At 41.3% G+C, this 22,044-nt stretch overlaps 1 protein-coding gene across 3 annotated transcripts; it reads left to right on the top strand.

The window, feature by feature from the left end:
- Window positions 1-138: 138 nt before the first annotated feature.
- Window positions 139-18,056, top strand: sobpa (sine oculis binding protein homolog (Drosophila) a). Of its 3 annotated transcripts, XM_077621562.1 has the most exons (8): window positions 139-472; window positions 4,464-4,584; window positions 4,731-4,940; window positions 7,643-7,794; window positions 8,103-8,126; window positions 11,128-11,223; window positions 15,264-17,217; window positions 17,911-18,056. In XM_077621562.1, exons 1-7 carry the CDS (start codon window positions 377-379, stop codon window positions 17,214-17,216), a joined length of 2,652 nt encoding a protein of 883 aa, XP_077477688.1. In that variant the 5' UTR covers window positions 139-376; the 3' UTR covers window position 17,217; window positions 17,911-18,056. The 3 variants fall into 3 exon arrangements, with proteins under 3 accessions (XP_077477688.1, XP_077477689.1, XP_077477690.1); XM_077621563.1 differs by lacking the exon at window positions 8,103-8,126; XM_077621564.1 differs by lacking the exons at window positions 8,103-8,126; window positions 11,128-11,223.
- The last annotated feature ends 3,988 nt before the right edge of the window (window positions 18,057-22,044 follow it).

Here is a 22,044-nt window from a genome sequence, read left to right as displayed (position 1 = left end):
CTAATTGCTCCATGGGAAAGTGAGAAGACACAGTCCACCTCAAATCATCCGCACGTCATATAATGTTTCAGCGTAAGCCCCTCCCCCTGTCTCCTTCCTCCCCTCGCTCAACCTCTCCTTTGACTCTAGGACATAGGCGGCACATCGCCGGTGCGCGGACCGCGGAGTGGACGGGCAGAAGATGGCCGACTTCACCCGGCTCGGCGAGCCCTCGGCAGCATCACCAGCTTCAAACCGGCCGCTGGGAAGCTGCGAGACACCCGCCGTCTGGCGACTGTAAAGATCTGCCTCTCGTCTCCGTTCCCTCCTCACCTTCCCTCTAGCCCCCCACGCACCCCCTCGCCACAAATATTGACAGAAGTATCGGCGAGGAAACATGGCAGAGACGGAAAAAGAGGGCAGACCTCCGGAAAATAAAAGAAGCCGAAAACCAGCTCGCCCGGTGAAAAGGGAGATTAATGAAGAGATGAAGGTACTGTAAATGGATCTGCATGCTGTTTACGCGTGGAGTGCTTGTGCGGAGCATGCGTGTTACACCATTAATCGTCCTTACTGTAAATGAGCGTGAAATATATGTTACCCGAAAGACTTAACTTCAATTGGCATTGGTATTTTTAACGAGCCCACCCAAGTTCCATTGTTTTGGTCATGCACCGACACCATACGCATCTTCGACATCCTAGTTATTATTTTAACAACAAGTTTGAGCGTAGAGAAGGAAAACCACGCGTGTGTTACCGTCGCTTTGTGACGTCCATTTCTCCGTGTGTGTTAATACAGCCTTAATGAATTGCTCGTAGAAAATCCCGTGCGCCATGAATGCACCTCGCGCCTCCGCTACTATTCTTACTACGCTACATGCAAAGAGAGCATCCAGTGCGCATAATTATACAAATCAATGGGGGAATACTCGTGCTGCGTTTACGTGCACATTTTGGGCTGTGTAAAGGCGTGCGCGTTTGTGTGTGTGCACGCACTAGCCGAAGACGTGCGATCCAGATGTGCGTCTCTTGTCATCTTTACGCACATTGTCTCCCATGTCGGGCTCGCAAGGTTCGAGTCCCAAATCACGTTGGGTGCCTTTTGTGGCTTTTGTCCGCTTCACATGATGATATTTGAGCTCAATGCGGTTAATTGAGGCGATAGAAAGTGATCCGTTTGCGTAATCGCTGAAAGGCAGATATTTTGTGTGTCGCTTTGTCTCCCGTCTGGGCATTGTTTGAAGACACATTTCGGGCAATCCCATTTAAAACAATCTTTTTGGGAGATATGTTGGCGATTATATTAAAGGTAATTTTGGACATGTTTAGGCTACACTTGGTTTCTGAATCACGCCGAGACCTGAAACAACCCTTTTTGTCTGGACCCATGCAATATGAAGACAAATGCCCGTGTACCATCTTCTTCTCTATTACTGTAAAGTGGATGCACTCTTTTATTTCCAATTCCCACCATTTTGAGTCATTACCATCATTGTTCCAGATTTGCCATATTATTCATCCTTGATAACATGATTTTTCTGGGCGGAGGGTAGGACTTAAATTACTATTATTTACATATTCCAGGTTGATTACCACTATACAATATTTTTTGTGCAACCTAATTCTGAAAAATTGAATTAAAAGAAAAACTCAATTAGCTATTTCCCCAAATTGTAAGTGAGCTCAAGTACATACGAGTCAAAACAAAAGACAGCAGTCAGTGCAATGCATAACAGTTCAACAAAAACACACAACAATAAACTATTTTAAATTAATAACTTGCTCACTTTTTTGTAAAGCCAGTGAGAACATTTAGATATTGAAATACTTTTTTTTGGTGTTTGCGATTCCTGTTAATTTAACTTTGATGAGATTGACTTTATATTGCTGATTAGGCAATCGTTTTAAATTTTAAGATTTTTTCAGATGGTGGTGGGTATTGAGATTTTTCAATGCGAAAAGTGTGCCTCAGCTCAAAAAGTGTTGGAAAACACCGAGTCTCAAACGCTAAAAGGTACTTCTTTTTGCAATTAACAATGTACAGTAACATATCTCTAAAACACAATTGGGAGAAAATAGGAAGAACACATTTCACATCCTTCAATCTTTAGGGGTTGCAATACAAATGCTTACACAAATAAATACACAATGTTCCCTTATGAGTACGCCACTGTAAATCTTAACAGTCTGTCAGTGTTTCCTTCTTCTGGCTGTAGCGTAATGTGTGCCATGGCAAAAGTAAGGTCTGGTGAGTAATCACGGGGAAGCAGTGGGCACGGAGGGGAGAGGCTAAGAAAGAGGGGAGAAAGGAATGTATGGAGCAAGGGACTGGCTAAGCTGTAAAAACTGAAACCTGAGCGTCCCAAACGGATCAGATATCAAGGAAAGGAGAGAGAAATGAAAGCAGAGAGGGAGCAGGAAGAGAAATTAAAGCAGGGAAAAGTGGACCAGGCGCCAGCCAAACAGAAAGTTTGGTGTGGATTTGGGAATTTTATCTCTGGTTAGTGATATATGACAATTTCGATATATTGCCACACCCCTATTATGCATTTATTCATTCATTTTCTGCACGGCTTATCCTCACAAGGCTTGCAAGGGTGCTGGTGCCAACTTCGGGCAGCAGGCGGGGAACACCCTGAACTGGTGGCCAGCCAATTGCAGGGCATAAGAAGCCAGACATCCAATTACTGATCAATTAGCCTAGCATGCATATTTTTGGTAGTAGTAGTAGTTGTTGTAGTTGTAGTTGTTGTATTATTATTATTATTATTATTATTATTATTAGTATAGTAGTGGTAGTAGTAGTAGTAGTACTTGTAGTTGTAGGAGTAGTAGTAGTGTTAATAGTTGCAGTAGTAGTTCTAGTAGAAGTAGTAGTTGTAGTAGTAATAGTAGCAGCAGTAGTAGTAGCAGTAGTAGTAGTAGTAGTAGTAGTAGCAGTAGTAGTAGCAGTAGTAGTAGTAGTAGTAGTAGCAGTAGTAGTAGCAGTAGTAGTAGTAGTAGTAGTAGTAGTTGTTGTTGTAGAAGTAGCAGTAGTAGTAGTAGCAGTAGTAGTAGATGTAGTAGTAGTAGCATTTGTAGTAGTAGTTGTTGTAGAAGTAGCAGTAGTAGTAGTTGTTGTTGTAGAAGTAGCAGTAGTAGTAGCAGTAGTAGTAGTAGTTGTTGTTGTATAAGTAGTAGTAGTAGTAGTTGTTGTTGTTGTTGTAGCAGTAGTAGTAGCAGTAGTAGTAGTTGTTGTAGAAGTCGCAGTAGTAGAAGTAGTTGTTGTAGAAGTCGCAGTAGTAGTAGTAGTTGTTGTTGTTGTAGAAGTAGCAGTAGTAGTAGCAGTAGCAGTAGTAGTAGTAGTAGTTGTTGTTGTTGTAGAAGTAGCAGTAGTAGTAGTAGTTGTTGTTGTTGTAGAAGTAGCAGTAGTAGTAGTAGTTGTTGTTGTTGTAGAAGTAGCAGTAGTAGTAGTAGTAGTTGTTGTTGTTGTTGTAGAAGTAGCAGTAGTAGTAGCAGTAGTAGTAGTAGTTGTTGTTTTTGTAGAAGTAGCAGTAGTAGTAGCAGTAGTAGTAATAGTAGTAGTAGTAGTTGTCATACTTTTTGCCACTTTTTGAGGGTAAAGTGTAAATTGGGTACCCAGACAAATAAATGTTGAGAAATGAATGCATTGGTGTATTGCCAATGACACTTGTTGGCTGGCCAAACATATAAAATGTGCACCGCTCCCTACCTAATCTACCGGTAGGTGATCCATGAATAGCTTTTTCCTTGAAGCTTGCACACAGGTAAAGTTTGAGATTCTGCGTTGATGAGACGCCAACCAGAATTAGATTCCACTTGTTGGAACCCTTTCAGTTTCTCCAAGTTGTGGGGTGACACAAGGGACAGGGTGCACGGAAGGAAAAATGAGACACTCGAAGAAAAAGATGCTGCATTTTCTTCTCCTTTGCACTGTTTTGCACCGGAGTGCATGCAATGTGATTGCCGCACTTTTGATCTAAGTAGTAGTTTGAGGCTGTTTTTGTGTCTGACGGAATTGTTGGATGAAATACTGACTGGCAATTCTCTTTACAAGTGCAAGCGATTGCTGCACTCCGGTTTCCGTCCAGAAATAAGGGTTAGGGTTAGGGGTTAGGGTTAAGTAATTTCAAGACTTGGATCTACTTAAAATTGGACAGAATGTTACTGTCTGGGATGCTGTCTTGCAGTGAGTCGGATTGTGGCCTACCTTTATCTCACATTGTCACAACCAGCCATTGTCTAAGCCACAATTGTGGTATTTCATATCAATACAGATCAATAGCTACTGTCAGGGGTCATTAACAATGCCTACTTAGCATTTAGCCAGCTGAATCTCATATCCCCTTTTAACGAAAACAATGAATAAAGGAGTGCTGTTTGTGAATCGTAGGGCTGATACGTTGGCACGGAGCAGAAAATGGAGCAAATCATTTTCTCATCTGAAATGAACTGTCCTCCTTTGTTTTTGTTTTTTTGCAGAGTTTTGCAGAGAACACCATGAACGAGCTATTGGGGTGGTATGGCTATGACAAGGTGGAGCTGAAAGATTCGGACAATCTGGATATAGACGAAAGGCACCAGTACATCTCTGTCCTTAAAGGTACAAGACACTCATGCATTGGTGACTTTTAACTTTTGACATTATCCAACTTTTAAAACCACCACTATCACGTCACTATCAAAAACTATCTTGCAACAGCATCTTCCTAATGTTCCTCCCCTAACCCCTAACCCTCCCTGGCACAGAGAACTTGTTGCCAAAAATCCCATCTTCAAGACAGAACAGTGAAGTGTCTTCAGATGGAGCTAACATCTCCCAGTCTTGGCCAAATTCCAAAAATGGAGTCTCAGAGCACCCCACCACGCCATCCACCTCTACCAGCAGTACTAAGGAGCACAGCAACCATCCCATCGTGGTCCCAATGATACCCCCGCCACCGATCAAACCCCCAACAGGTAAAGACAGCATTTGAGAGTTCTTCATTTTACAGAAACGATCAGAACAATCGTAAACGCAAAAACTGTTATGTGCGTGAGAAAAAAGACCAAAAAACAGGTGACAAAAGTTGGGATCAACCAACAGTCTGGTCAGTGAGAATGTAAAAAAAGGACATTTTAAACATTGGAAGTGTTGAGTTTTAAGGCGGTGCTGGCTAATTTGGGGCGCCCCTGTCAAAAAGATGAAAGCATTTAACTATGTACGTACAGTATAAATGAGCTACAAAGGGCCCGTCCTTGGCGAGCCACTTCCTGCCCACGGGCTGCACGTTTGACACCCCTGCTTGAAGGGATGCCTGCACTCTTCCACCGGACCGTAGCATCATTATCTCCCACGTCTGCCATAGCAGGAGGTTGGTACGCCCCATGGAATGCATGAGCCTCCTTGGCACCGTCAAAGAGGAGTCTCCCTTGGTCCTGCCTTGGGTGTGGGGGGGTCTAACAGATGGTTGCGTGCCACTTATGGACGGTGGTCTCCTCAACACCCACACATATGTTGAATTATTCATGTACCCCCAAAAAATTGGGCAAAAAAATTCATGGCATCGCCTAATTCCGATACTGTAACGATACCAGGTTCCCACTACTAGTGACAAACTAATTGGTGGGAGGGTGCATCTTGGCCAGAGGAAGAACAAATTCTATTTTTTTACTTAAATGGCTGCCGTTGATGTCAGTAAACGTCCAAGTCATTTGAAAAGTAAAAGCGGCAGCCAATGGATGTCCAAACCTCCCACTACTAATAGATTGGGTGTCTACTAGTGATAAACTCATTTAAATTCGCAGTGGAAAGATGATAGGACATCACATAATTGGACTTTCTTCATGATTTTGAGAAGGACGAGAAGGGCTCCTTATGTTACTATCGGCCATCTTAGGCACCAGCAGTTGGAAACCAGGTTTTTAAAAAGAACCATTGCTTAGCATTGCCACATTATTTCTTAGTATATTATCACTGCATCATTTCAATCAATGGTATCTGTGGAACTTTACTAGAACACATAAAAGACACACACCAGCTATTAAATTGAAACATAGCAGAGATTGAATTAATATCCACTTGGTTTTCCATTGTTTTAAGAACCACAGGGAATCATACTTTTAATTTGCGAATTTGTCTTTATTGTTTAACTGGAAGTGGGAAGGCCCTTTAGGTGCGTTAATCCCAACAAGAACGGAAAAGCCTGGCCACCATGCGGCGAGGGGGTCAGCTGAAGCGAGAGACTAATGGCTGCACTTTTTCCTCCCCCTTTCTTCACACCCGCACAGTCATAATGTGAAAACTGGGGTATGCGGAGAGTCTCAGAGGATCTCTCTTCACTTATCGCAACAACATCAGCACTAAAAGCCTGTGGCTCATTACTGGTCACAGAGCCACAGCTTAACACCAAAGAGGCTTTTCAGTGTCGCTGAGGGTCTCTTCAAATTATTTGTTGTCCACTTTAAACACATTGTGACATTGCGGCGTCATCCATTTTAATGAGAGTATAAAACATTGGGAAATGGGAAATATACTTCAGGATATAGCTTTTATTTTGCCACCAGTGCAAAATCGGGCTGCGAGATATATTGCGATAATTTGTTTCCCAAAAGGTTATCGATATGCTCTCGCCGATAATCCATATATCGCTTAAAAAAGGTGTCAATTTTTAAAAGAGAAGAAACCAACAGGCTGCTTGCAACATTTTCAATGTCTGTTCACTAATTGGCTACCACAGATGATCCACTTTGACATTTATTGCCATCAATGGCTCCAGCACCCCGCGACCTTGACAAGGTCAAGTGCTGAAAATCAATGAGGAACAGTGGTTAGCATGTCTGACCCACATTCCTGAGATCGAGGGTTTAAAAGCAAGGGTGTCAGACTCGGGTTGGTTCGCGGGCCGCTATTACGTCAACTTGATTTCACGTGGGCCGGACCGTTTTAGATATAATATTTAGATTTTTTTTATAGATGGATTAAAAGAACTGGATTAAAATCTCTGAATATTCAGTTTTTATAGATCTAAAACAATGTTAATTTTATATTTTTTTAATATATTTTTAGATTTTACAAAATAATTTTTGAACTAAAAACAGAAAAAATGGATTAAAAAATTACAATTATTGATTTAAAAGGGAGAAAATCAGGAAATGTAGTATACATCTATACTATATTTAATTTGATCCTAAAACAGAAAGTCAGCACTCATGATTTACTTTCCCCGGCCACACAAAATGATGCGGCGGGCCAGATTTGGCCCCTGGGCCGCCACTTTGACACATGTGGTTCAAAGGATTTAATCCACGGTCGGTTCCGACCATCTTGTGTGGAGTTTGCATGTTCTACCCCAGGCCTGTGTGGGTTTTCACTGGGTACTCTGGTTTTCTTCCACATCCCAAAATCCCAAAATCAATCATGTGTTTTTTTGTCTCATTGTGCTCTGCAATTGGCTGGCAACCAATTCCGGGTGTCCCTCGCCTACTGCCCATAGTTGGCTTGAGATCCCATCATGACCCTTATGAGGATAAGCGGTATGGGGAAAAAAATCAATGGTCCAAAAACACTAGATCTTTAAAGATCTTGGTTTTAAGTTAACTGTATGGACGCTGAACGCATTTCTTTTTCTTTTCCAATCAGCTCTAATTGAGGCTAATAATTCCAACTGCTTTCCCACCAGACGATGATGCAAACAGCGTGCAGATCATGTGCGCCTGGTGCCAGAAAATTGGCGTCAAACGCTACTCTCTGAGCATGGGGAGCGAGTTGAAGAGTTTTTGCAGCGAGAAGTGCTTTGCCGCCTGCCGCAGAGCCTATTTCAAGAGAAACAAGGTAATGAACTCTCATTAAAAAAGCACCAATGTCAGAATGCTTCTTTGGAGGGCTTATTTAAGGGTGTAGCAGAACAGCTTCTCGGCTTGACTGGCTAAATGAGAACAGGCAGTTAAGTGCATGTGTTTAAAACCTCTAATGCATAGTGGAAATGAAAAAGTATTATAACTCGGTGGCTGGTTGTAAAAGACGGTCATTTAAGGATACCACCTGAATAGGGGTCCTTTCCTGTTGCCTACAATTATTATAAAATAGAGCATTTATGTTTTGTAGTAAACAATCTCCTCTTTGTCTTGTACGTACTAAAGGTGGGATTTTTAAGGAGTTACACTGTGAGTATGATTTGAACTGTTTTTTTTTTCTTTTTTCTTTTGCCTGTTTGTCTTAAAGTCAGTTGTCATCCAACCCGGTCACTTTGTTTGCACCCCACCAGCACAAAGAGCAGCGTGTGTTTAGCCAAGAATTTCCTAGGTTGCATCCTATTTACGATCAAAATTTCAAACTAGGAAATTTTATTGTTGCTTTTTGGTAGCCTCCACAATTTAGGCACATGGAATATATTTTTTTGACTTCCCAACCAACTATACTAGTAAATGGACTGAGTGATTTTTGAAAGAAGTACGCCAAATAGATTAATTAAGCACCCGATGATGTAATTCGTCCAAAGTAAGAGAAGTGTTTGTGGCGCCGTCGACCGTGGAACATCGAGTTGGACCCAAAATGCAGGGAAGCCGGAATGGATGAGTGCGCTTGAGTGCTCTGACATAGAAGACATGGGGGGACATGGAACATGGAACGTGGAACATGGAACTTGGAACATGGAGCATAGCTTGGCAACGTGACACGAAGCAGACAATCCGACAATAACCGACAAAACACATGGTGGTTAAATAGAAAGAATGGGGGCTAATCACAAAATGCACACAGGTTGTTACAAGAGGAAAGGGAAGCCAGGAGGGACACAAGAGGCCAAAAGCACACAGACAGGACACACAGGGGAAAAGGTATAACAAAAATACCAACTTTAACAGTGTTGAATATTATTGCGGGAGCTATGCTATCTTTCTTGTGTAAATATCATACTAATTAATGATTAGCACGAGGCTAGCGCTAGTCACAATCGCTATACTAGCAGTTCATGTAGGTACATTGTGAATGCTAAATATGGGGTTATTTTTTAATGCTAGATAATTGTTTTGTGTGTAAACCACAATTTGAGAATAGATTCAAGGGGTCTAAAATATAAATAGTTTTTTTTTAAATGTATTATACAGAATGTGAATTTCTGCTAATGTTTTAATTGTCCTGCGGCGCTCTATAGCGCAGCCCACAAGCGCAAAATGTCAGACGACGCATCCAAAAACTGTATTTACAGAATAAAAGAGAACTAGTTAGACGATAACGAGCCCTCAACTTTATTTTTCTGGAATTGTTGCTCTCGTAGCGCCAAGACTTTTTGATTCACGGCAGAAAGTACACCTCTGGAGACCACAGACCACCGTCAGCATCTCACGCCAGGAGGGAGCTCCGGGCGTGAGGGTGCAGAATGCCGCTTCATGTCATCCCAGAAATGTCACTTCCCTTCAAACACACACACGTCTGCTCCCTTCCACACCTCCCTGTGGTTGACACAGCGTGGAAACAGACTCAATGAGGGAGGTTTGCGGACTGTGTATGTGTGTGTGTTGTGGTGGCGAGGAAGCCTCGAGGCCTGCCTCTCACAGCTTCAGGGCATTGAGGGGAAGGTGATTATATTATAGCTGCCAGCTATTCTCTTCAAATAACAACCCGTGTATTCTCACCAACTAAGACTTCGAATTGTATCATTTTATAAAGTTGAGGTAATATTACAAACACTTCCTTAAAAACTACATTTCCCTACATCCGAGTATGAATCAGATCAAACCGTCCACACAGACGTTTTATAACAAAATATAATAACTATATTAGCCGGATAGGATCATATGATGGGAAATCGGACCCGATCACGTCGGAATAAGCCTGTGGGCATTTTCTTCTGTGGAGTATGCAGCTTTGTTGGCAGGAGATGGGTACACGCAAATACACGCACACAAACACCTGGACATGAAAATGAGCTCAGATGGCAGTGGGAACAATGGCAGCTGGCATCCATCTCACTCTCACTCTCTTCTTATTTATCTATATTTTATATTATATCTGTGGGTCTGTCCATCATTCCACTCATCTACAAACTCTTTTTCTCTCAGTCGGTCATTCTGTCTGTTTATCTTTCTGTGGCTTTCAGGGACTGCCTCACGCCTCGTTCACATTGCCAACACCTCATTAGTACAATATGCAAATAAAATGGCACGGGGCCAGAGGGTCAGTCCACAAACTGGGACTGAAATAATAGTGTGTGGGTGTGTGTAACACACACCCGGATCCGCCTAAATTTGTGTAATTGTGTGTGTTGGTTTGTGTAGATCCACAAAAATCTTCATTTTAGTTTAAAACTCCTTTTTTAAATTGGGAAATCTCTGGAAAAAAAGAGCAAATGAAATGTTCTGTACTAGCAAGACAACTTGTTGGATTTTTTTTAGGTTTTAATGTTAGACATACTGGTGCAGAAAAGGGATTTCTTAGCCGGAAAGCATAAACCTTGAAGAGTAGATTGTTGTATATTAACAAAGTACGATTTTATTTTTCTTTGGCTAAAAATATGAAACAAAAAATTGGGATCATTCTGGAAGGCCTGTTTAGATTTGTCTGATTTTAATTGATTTTTTTAACTAATCTATAATAAATCTTATTTAATTTATGAGTAAACTGATTTTTTTTTAATCATTTCAAACATATTTTCACCACTTGGCAATTTGTCCCAAATATGATCATTACTGTAAATCGTAGAACCTCCAAACGGGAGCTTGTGAATATTAAATGATCACATAAATGAAGAGGCGTTTAACTAATGGCTTTTGCTTTGTGCAGAGCTCCTCAGTGAGGCAGTCAGGTCTGCCGCAGAAAACTGGATTAAGCGAGAAATTATTCCGATTGCGTCTTTTTTCATAGACTTTAAATATATTATATCATTTCCATGTTATTATCCTTACATATTCTTTCTATCTGGCGCTGTAACAAACGGACACTCGGGTGCAAGCAGTGCATGAACGAACACTCACGTTCAGCCTCTCACTATATTTAGTTTGAAATACTTTTCCCTGGTTTAGCCTTAAACCAACGTAAAGTATTCCCCACGTTCAGGTCATCTTTTCTGTCCCTCATTTGTTTTCCATTCTTGAGTTTCCCCGTTGCTTCTGTTCACTTGTTCATTTTGTCCATCCATAAAAAGCAGCCATTATTTCTCCCCCCCAGGCGAGAGACGACGATGGCCTCGGTGGGAAATTACTCCAGCACAGCTTTACTCAGGACACGCCCAGGCTTGTCTTCAAGACAAACAGCGATGTGCTTGTAAGGACCCTAACCGCTTACCACCAGATAGCGCTTTAGCTTGATGTCTTACTGCGCAAAAAGATGTTTTCATGTTGTTCTGTTTGTTTATGATGATGGAGCGTTTTCCAAATTTGAATATTACTTAAAAGATTGAATACAACTACTTTTATTCTTCAATCTCAATGCCACTAGCAAAGGCTGGATTGAAGAGAAAGGCTTTAAAGTTTAAATTTAGATGAATTAATTATGCACGTGTATGTATGTTACCATTAACAAATATACGTACACGCTGGTGCTACTCAGTCATTTATCGTCAAATTGTTGTCTATACATCTTTACATGTCAAAATTTTAATTTTAGGGGTTTCATCTCCAACTCATTCATTTTCATAAGGGTTTTTTTGTGCATTGCTTTCATTGATTTTGGTTGGGAATGTTTTGGAGCTGTCGTTTGGGCAATAACTGAATTTTTAGTAGCATTTTTCAGGTCAACAAGTGTACGTCGTCGACATTTATCATTTGGGTAAAATAAGTGAAATATATATCATATGATATAATGTTTTTCATTCTATTTTGCACCAGAAGCTTGCGCTATTTATTCACCTAAACCAGAGATGTCAAAGTGGTGGCCCGGGGGGACAAATCTGGCCCGACGCATCATTTTGTGTGGCCCGAGAAAGTAAATCACGAGTGCCGACTTTCTGTTTCAAATTAAAATGAAGAGTATAGATGTATATTACATTTCCTGATTTTACCCCTTTTAAATCAATAATTGTAATTTTTTAATCCATTTTTTTCTGTTTTTAGTTCAAAAATCATTTCGTAAAATCTAAAAATATATAAAAAAGCTAAAATAAACATTGTTTTAGATCTATAAAAAATGAATATTCAGGGTTTTTAATCCAGTTATTTTAATCCATTTATTAAGAAAAATCTAAATATTATATCTAAAATGGTCCGGCCCACATTAAATCAAGTTGACGTTAATGCGGCCCGCGAACCAACCCGAGTCTGACACCCTTGACCTAAACAATAAAACTAAATATAGCACTTTCAAAACAAACCATTACGTCGCCACACTAATTAAGCAGTTAACCAAAACAGAAACATTTAATTCAAAGTTTTTTTCTAATAGAATCACAGTATTAATCGTCAAAAAATGCACTTGAATTCACCGTCACCACTTCACTGGAGTCTTTGGGATCTCCAAACCAGTCAATAGGTGTCGCCACCAGGTCGGATGGTACATAACTGAAAATGGTCCGATATGACGGGCGAAAATTGTGATCGTTGCCGTACGTCGAATGGTTGAACCACGTGCAATGTCTGTTCCTTGGCCGTGGTGCAAATAAATGACCATAATTAAATTCAACTGCAAACATCTGTGCGCAGGATGTGAAGAGCACAACTCCATTAGCCTAATGTGCAGTGACGTTTCACTCGGAGGACAGTGGTTAAGTGCTCTCCATCTGTATTTCTGAGTGAATAAACATTTGAACACATATATAATTCAAAATGTCTTAGGCTTACATTAAATGCACCAAGATGGACTTTTTGATGTAAACTTAGTCACGGCTCATTGCTTTAAACAGGAGTAAATGGGCATCTAGTTAAGTGAAATAAAAAAGAAATGTTTTTGTAGCATTTATTATCTATCAATTTAAAATAAGTTTTATTAAGTTATTAAATGAAATTATTGATTCTATTTTCCTGAGTTATGCCCCTAGAATGATACGCACTAAAACAAACTTTGTGTTTGTCCTCTGTTCATTGAACCTCAGTGTAAAAACTCCCAATATTTGGTATAATTTCCCTTTTTTTTCCTCGAATAAACTTACAAAACAACCAGAGGTGGGTAGAGTAGGCAAAAGTTTCAGTCATGTAAAAGTACTGGTACTTCAAAATAATATAACTCTTGTAAAAGTACTCATCCAGAAAATGTACTCGAGTACAAGTAAAGCAATATTTTGGAGATTATGCAAGTAATGAGTAACATTTTTAGCACACAATGCTCACAATGTCACATTCTTTAAACAATGGTGTATTTTATTTCCTCAGCATGTCATCTATATAAAGTGTTGAAATTATTATACTCAACTATAACGTACGTATTGGATGATCAAAGCATGAGTGCACTCCATTGGAGAAATCAAATTTCCTACCATGAAATTAAAACGATTTTTCGTGCTGTTTTTGAACCGAGGGCCACTATAAAAAAATATGAAAGTATTTGAGGGCCCCTGGAAATTCTGTGTGTTAAAGCTGAGAAGTGCTGTAGAATGTAGGTTGAATTCTACTGACTTGTGCGAGCCATATTCAACGACATTTTCATCATTTGCTTCCGGCCAATAAAAACTGCGCCCTTAGTCCTAGTTTGGATTTAAGTTAGAGCTAAAAGGACATTTGACTTATTTTGCTAGGGCACATAATTAATAGCCAAATGACCCGTAGTTGCTATGCAGTGGGTTAAAGTAGTTTGTTCCGCCACCCGTTTGCATCCTCCTGCTTATTACCATTCAGTAGCCAGGGATCCAAAGGATGTTTGTGATGGATGGTTGTCGTTGAGGGTTCTGACAACTGATTAATGCCTTAATTATCTCCAGCAAGGACCGGCCACTCCTCCGAGAGCTGACAGAGTGAGCTGTGTGTGGCCTAACAAGTGAGAGTGTGTTTAGGTCTCGCCCACCGCTATCGGCTCCACCAGGGTCACATTCATTTTCTCCCTCAAGAAAAATGTGCTTCCTTCGTTTCTCAAAAACGTTTCCCAACAGCCGTGACACTGAGCAGCAGGTTATTTAAGGGTTAGAAAAATGACAGTCATTTATCATTCAGGAGGGATCGGCGAAAAATATATTGAATATATTTCCGCATACAACACCAAATGTGTAGTTTGCACATTTGTATGTACCGGCATGTCCCCTATGGTTATGATGGTATTCATGTTTTTGTCTTGGCTAATTATCCGTTTCTGAGAGTGATCAAAGTGTCCTTTATTGGCTAAAGTAACATGAACATGGTTAATATGTGTATTTCTAAGGTCATATCTGTATACAATCACGGTCCAAATTCCTTGGAGTCCCTCCCACGCCAAAGAAGTACAGTGGTACCTCGACATATGATCTTAATCCGTTCCGGGACTGAGATTGTATGTCGAGGTTTTCGTAACTCGAGTGGACGTTTCCCATTGAAATGAACAAAAAACAAATTAATTTGTTCCAACCCTCTGAAGAAACGCCAAAAACAGGATATTGGATTGGAAAAAAATGTTTTATTTCTTCTAATTCGGCATCTATTAACAAAGTAACACATAACTAGTGGTTTAATAGTAATAAAATGTGTTTAATAGAAGTAAAATTAGACGCATTTCGCGGAGGGTAGAGACAGCGACATACACGGAAACGGAGGTGGGGGGGTGTTCGGGGGAACTTTATCCACGGCAACAACGCACTCGTAAACGAACAAACAAATTTAAATTAACTTGGATTAATATATACAGACACACTCAAACATACGTTTAATGTAACTTTACACAAAACTGAATTCTTTTTTTTTTTTACCTCCGTTCTGGGCGGGTTAGCTGTTTGCCACGCCTCCACCCTCACGTTCGCTATCGATGGGCTGTTTGCTGTTGTATTCCCTTCAAAATATCCTGAAAATGATGCACACAAATGTCCTCACAATAGGACAACGCACGACCACTTGCCAACGAGAAATTGTTCAGTGCTCGTAAATATCTGTTATACACGAAAGAGATGTGGCAAAAAAGACATGTCATGGCCACCTGGCTTGGTCGCATCTCGAAATATTGATCATATCTAGGGCGAATTATTCGATCGAAATTTTCATTGTACCTTGAGCATGTCGTAGGTAGAGCTGATCATATGTCGAGGTACCACTGTATATTTTTGAGGCATCATTTCACTTTATTTTCTGCGCATCTCCAGATAGTTCCGAAGCAGGCTTTGCTTAACGGGGTGCTTCAAAAGAGAGTGTGACTTAAATCGAATGGTCTTTTTCAATAAAGGTGACCGATAAAAGTATGTGTGCTCTCCGTGATAGGTGTGTGACTGGTGCAAGCACATCCGCCACACCAAGGAGTATCTGGACTTTGGGGCCGGCGAACGTCGGCTGCAGTTCTGCAGTGCCAAATGCCTCAACCAATACAAGATGGATATTTTTTACAAGGAAACGCAAGCAGCACTGCCTGGAGCTCTGTGTAACCCAGGACACGGACTTGGAGGCGAGGGTAAAGCCGAGTGCAGTGGCGCTTTCCAGCTGCTCACTCCCGAGTCCTGGGGAACCCCTTTATCGGACATTCGGCGGAAAGCTCCCTCCCCTGGAGGGCCCCCCAACTCTTCAGCTCCTTGCACCTCGTCCACCACCTCGTCTTCAGATGCTCTTTGCTCCCCATCTTCCTCTTCGTCCTCCATCAAGATCCCCACGCCTCGACCCCATGAAAGCCCTACTCTCCCGCCTCCTCCAATACCCGCTTTTCATCCAGGCGTGGGAGTCCCACCGGGGAGTCCGCCAATGGTCATGACCCCCCGGGGACCGCTGCCTCTGCCTCTGTTCATGGAACATCAGATGATGCAGCAAATCCGGCCACCCTTTCTTCGTCCGTCTGTACATCCGGGAGGACCCAACAGTCCCCTGTCAAACCCCATCATCCCTGGAATAGGTCCGCCACCTCCTTCTAGGACTCTTGGCCCTGCTTCTAGTCCCATGCACAGACCCATGATGTCACCCCATGTCCATCACTCATCCAATCCCATCCCTCCCCACCCTGGTCTCCACATCCCAGGATTTAGCCCATACCCCCCTGTCAACATGATGTCCAACGGACCTATACCTTTCCCACCAATGATGAATTTTGGTATGCCCTCCTTGGCCCCTTTAGTACCGCCACCAACCCTTTTAGTTCCGTACCCTATCATTGTTCCCCTGCCGGTCCCGATTCCCATCCCAATACCGATCCCTTTTAACCCCAAATCTCCCGGGAACCAACCGGAAAACAGTGACCATCTCTCCAGCGCAGGTTTGTCTTCGGATATCTCTGGACTATCTGACTCTCCAGGATCTTCTGGAGGAGAGAGAGGAAAACAAAGAGGCGATCCCGACGGCGTGGAGTGCCTCTCGCCCCCAGATACAAACAGGTCGGCAGTCATCAACATGAATGTGAAGGTAGAGGATAATATGACAAACTTGTGCCCGAGCGTAGACATCAGACAACCCGAAGGAGTTATCGATCTAACTGTAAACCAGAAACCGTGCCAACAGCACATTATTCAGAAGATCCATGTCAAAAACGAGGCAGAGATTGAGTCGGGAGCTGGAACGGAAATGAATGGTTGTCACGACCTTGCGGGAGTGGTCACGTTACAGCAGGCCCTGACCAATCCTGAGTTGTTTGTGACCAGCGCTTTAGAGAAAATGGAAACCTCAAATCCAGCATCCAGCAAAAAAAGCTCTTCTTTCACAGTTCCTAATGAAACAGACATTTCCCGATCAGCCCCTCACTGCACACCCAGGAGCCAAGCTGCGCCTCTTTCACTGATCCAAACTAACCCCACCGCTTCATGTAACCTCATTGTCAACGGCACAGGGTGGCCTAATTCGAACGTGGGCAGAACTGGAGACTGTCCGACATCTGAAGGAGACGCAAGAGGTCACACGGCAAATGGCGAATCGGAACAGGAAGCCCTAAAGGAGAACAATTGTTCCGTGCGAGATCAGGAAAATGTCAAACGATGTTCGACGCAAGAGCAGACGGTAGTGGCTGTGGATGGGAAGCCCCGTCCGGACTCTAACCCGGAAGAGACTGAACGTACTTACGCTCTGCCACGGCTATCTACTGGGGCTTGTGTGGTTATCCAACCCGTGCCAAAGCCTGGCACTGAAAAGGCAGCCATCCTGTCCTGTTCCATCAGTGCGCCGTTATCAGCCGCTGGAAGCCCTGAGCTGGAGCCCCCAATCAAGAGGAGGTGTCTGCGAATCCGCAATCAAAACAAATGAGGTGGGTTCGGAAGTGTCTTAACACAAAATGTTTTTATTGAACTGTGGGTGAATTTTAATTGTCGCTCTGACTTGCACCAATCCCGTTTTGATATTCCTGTTGATGCCAGGGAATGGCGCTCTAACACACGTACGTCACAAGCAGGTTCACTGACAAATTGGCTATAAAGGCAATTAATACACTAATGGGGCTATTATTAACACTTTGTTTGGTTCTGATTCCGAAAATTTGGCCATCTCAAGTTATAACGCTAAATTGTGCACAGATTTTGCATTGTTTCCGATCTTTGCTAACTATGCAGTACCTTGGTTTTGTCTTTAGTTTCTCCACTATTTGTCATGAAGACTTTTCCCATCCTTCCCAAAAATCCAAAACAATATTTTGCATTATGTAACGATCAGTTGTTGAATAAATAGTCATATTATTTTTTCCCCCATTTTTTCCGTGCTTGTTTGTATTATTTTACAAAAGGAGTTAGGGGTCCTGGCTCAATCAAGTCCAATCCATCGAAAACCTCATGAGGTGATCATGGGACTTAAACCTATAGTACCGAAACAGTAAAAACAGATGATATCATGTTTAAAATAATTCCACTCGTGTAATCCTTAATCAAATTTTAGAAGGAAGCGGGGCAAGAAAAAGGTTTCCTTTATTTTCCCACTGACCTTTGTCTCCTCCTGCTGTGTTCCCCAGATGGATACCCCAAGGACCACTGTGCCAACCATGTCACAATCCACACTTTCATAACACACAAATACACGTATCCTTTGTCGTCATCTAATCTACCAGCATCACAACTCGCCTTTGACTTGGAGTCAATAAAACGTGTATCCACGAAACGAATGCTTTCATGAAAAGTCTTGAGGAAGCCGTCAATGGGACGGGCTGACGGCAAATGCTCAATGCACAATGGCCCCGTGTACAGTTGCTAAATCGGTACTCTCTGTCGATTCAGGTGTTCTTTGTCGTCTGCTGTCTATAGAGTGCAAAGCTGTTTGAAAGTTTGTGACGGAGACAGTCATTATTTTATACGACACTCAATTGAAGTCACACAACATGTAATCCGCGGTGCACTGTGTTACTGTACCCTCACCCAGCCCCCAAAACAGAATGGTTGCCCTCTCTTTTAGGCCTTATTTATGGTGTCGTAATGATACCTAGAAAGCACTAAAATGACATCGTAGATTTTGGTGAATACGGGGAAATAATCTGCCAATGCTGTGCAATATTTATGTTTCGAGATCTAGTTTCGCTGGTCGACATACCCCCAAAAAATCAGCGTTTTTTTTATTTTTTTTGCCCTTCCCAAGGTGTTAATAGCCCGGTTGTGTGGCATCCAATCGTCATTGAAATGAGTTCATAATTCAGGGGTGTCGAACATACGGCCAGCGGGCCGCAGGGTTCTTCTGACTGACGTTTTGCTGTACATGCAAAATCATGTTTTTATATTTTTGAAACCAGAATTTTGTGAGTGGAAATGATAAAAAAAATTACAACGATAGATGTCCAATTCCCTTAAGGTGGCTGTGCAGGCTCATCTTTCAGTGCCACTGATAGCGCTAGACGTCCAATCCGTTTTGACTGGAAGGGATTGGACGTATAAGCGCTGCCAATGTTGCCCAGTAAGTTAACTTTTTGATTTGGTCCACATGGGGTCGAACTGGCATGAATGTGGCCCACGACCCTAAGTGAATTTGACACCCCTGTCATAATCAATGATAATTTAAACATTTGCAGCGGACCACTAAAAATTGGCCTGAGTTTGGACACCCCAGTTTTATACTTACAGTAGCAGCTGTAATGGTGAAATGCCACTGCATGATAGCACTATTTTAAAATACATTAGCAGTGTTGTTACTCTCACAGGGCACTTTGTTATTGATGCGCTGAATTGAGACGGGGATGAAAAGAAGCCAGCTTTTAGGAATAATTGCCTTGCCTCCTGCTGAGTAAAAAGTCACACGGAAATATTAATAAGACCAATCACGCACAAGAAAATTTGAAGTGATTGCCCGCTGTTTTAGCCGCGTCGCTCGCTGTCTGTAGGAGGAAGTCATGTATTATCAAAAATGCCATTACATAGTGGTGTGTTCAAACTAACAATGCATCTTGCTAAATTTGGAAAGAGTTGCCAATATAACTAGCACTTACCATTAAATGAAATTCTACATCTTAGCAATTAACGTACATTTTCTTGGGTTTTTTTTGTTGTCTTTTGTGTATCCGAATTAAGATGTTTTGCCAAAATGTCCTGCCAGTGGGGAATTTGACAGCTAAAGAGGTATAGTGTGTTTTTCACTTGTTTTGTTCAGATGCATATGCAATAATTGTTCTAAAAATCTTTTAAAAATACTTACATAGAAATTACACAGTCTGCTTTTGGCAAAGAATATCTGCGGCAATCAGTAAAATTTGAGTGAGTTAAATTTGAGTTAGTGTTTCTGTGGGAGGACATTACAAGCTCATAAAAAGTCAATATTTATCTCGTTATGAAAATGGAAAGTATGGACGAACTTTTTAATCCTTGTTGACAACAGTGCATCATACCTGTTAACCTCTGCCGATAACTGCCCTTATAAATGATTATGATTCCCCTTACAAACCCCCCAAAAACCTTACAAACACCGTACGAGTCGTACGGTGTTTGTAAGGTTTTTGGGGGGTTTGTAAGGGGAATCATAATCATTTATAAGGGCAGTTATCGGCAGAGGTTGACAGGTATGGTGCATTATTTTGAAAGGAGACCGGGCGTTTTGATTTCGTATCAATGGTAGATTTCCTTTCTGGCACGTTGAAAAATGTTTGTCATTTTACCAATGTTGGGGCATAGGTAGGACATTTTGATGGGTAGGATGAAAATGCAGAATAGCGGCTCTCATTTATTCCTGGAATTAAAGTTCCTTTTGTATGTGGGATGCGTGGGAGAGCTAGGTGCCAGCAGAAGTGCTGATTGCTGAGTGCAATCATCTGGTGCCTGTTAGTCAGGCTTTTAGCTTCACATATCTGCTTGCCAAGGCCTTGTTTTGGTGTCACTTGAAGCATTTCCTTTCACTTCTCTCCAATCAGTGTCATTGCTCTCGGGAAGCTGCCCCTTATCTGCTCGTTTCGCAAGTCTGCTTTTCCTTTATTTGCTTAAAAAAACAACACAACAAACACAGATTATTCACCTTTTTTGGTAACAGGCCTGAAAACTGATTTTTTTTTGTGAATGGATTTCCACACATGTTCCTTTTTTTTAATTGTTTTTTTTTAAAGTTAATTTTGATTGGTGGTCAATCAAAGGCTTTTGACAATACAAGTGTCCAAATCATATTCGTCCTGGGCCAAATTGTAGTTATTTGCTTAAATACAAGTAGTCCAAATTCTCTATTTTGAACAGCACATTAGCAAGCATTCTTTTCTACTGTATTTATATTTGTAACTATGAGTGCAAATGGTTGTCTGTCTCGATGTGTGCCCTATGATTGACTGGCGACCAGTCGAGGGTGTAGTTTTTCTTTCGCCCGAGGTCAGATGATGATTGGCTCCAGCACCCCATAACCCTGACGAAGATAAGCGGTGTTGAAAATGAATGGATGAATATATTTTTCTTTTTAAAATGTTTTTATTAAAGAGGAAAAGGGTACTAAATGTTTATTTTAATGTATTGTTAAACATTTGATTTCTGATTAAGTAGGACAGTAAATATTGGTTAAAAAAATGGTTTTCTATTTTACCTATACATTTTCTTGAATCCTTAAATGTGCTAAAACACTAAATATTTTCGCCAACATCGTTTCTTACTTTAAAAATATAGTTTTTATTTATTGAAAGTTGTATTTTATGTTATTTTCATTATTGACCTTCACGGGACAGACAAAATGAAGTGGAAGGTTGTGTATTTGGCCCACGGACCTTGAGTTTGACACTTGTACTTGAACCACCTTTAAAAAGCATTTGTGTATAGCGGTTTTCTGAAAAGGCACCTGTAGCACACGTTCAATACACTGGTAAAAAATGCGAGGCATTCCGAGCGTAAGAGGAGAGACAAATTGTAAAGGTGTTCTTTGTAGATTGATCCATGTTGGCCCCACTGCCATCAAGCTAGAATGATGAATGATACAATATTTACTTTAATCACAGAATGGACCTTTCCAATAGAAACACCCTCAGGGCAATATAACCTCTAATCGTGAGCTACTCAACACATACGGTAAATGAAAACATAATATGCGCTGGAATAAGATATAAAAAAAAATCTGGTTGACCTCTGTTTTGTTGCTATAATTAAAAAAAAATCATTTTACATTCTTGGAAGGGATTTATTTTCACACAAGAACACAATTTTCTGTTCGTCTGGTCCCTTTGCACAACATTACGGTGTCATTATAAAAAAAAATATGAACCCGAAACTATCAATGTCATGATCACATGGCTTCAAAGGTTCATTGTTTGTGATGGGAAACAAATCTGATCAATCCACTTCCCCAATGGACTGCAGGCTAGATCAATCGCTCTGAATTATGCAATGACAAGCCGACCCTAAAAGAGACTAGAAATCAAAAACTTCAAACTGTTTCACCAAGAACAACAGAGAAGTTGCCTTATCTCTTGCTTGTATAATCTTTACGGTTAAGACAATGACGTTCACCTTCTGAAAGGAACTCCCCTTTCTTTGTACGAAATGAAATTGACCACAAACAACTTTGTTCTCTTGTGTAAATGTGTAGCAGATCATCTTTTTTCTCAAACTTGTACGAATCTTCACCTTTCCTCTCAACCTAAACATCCTTGTTCTCAATCATCCGGAATTCCTGGTGGTAAACTGTCGATCTCTGTGTACATTTT

The sequence above is a fragment of the Stigmatopora argus genome, chromosome 15, assembly GCF_051989625.1.
Source record: "Stigmatopora argus isolate UIUO_Sarg chromosome 15, RoL_Sarg_1.0, whole genome shotgun sequence".
In the NCBI taxonomy this organism is placed as follows: domain Eukaryota; kingdom Metazoa; phylum Chordata; class Actinopteri; order Syngnathiformes; family Syngnathidae; genus Stigmatopora; species Stigmatopora argus.
The sequence above is the reverse complement of the archived record's forward strand: the minus strand, read 5'-3'. Positions and strand labels throughout refer to the sequence as shown.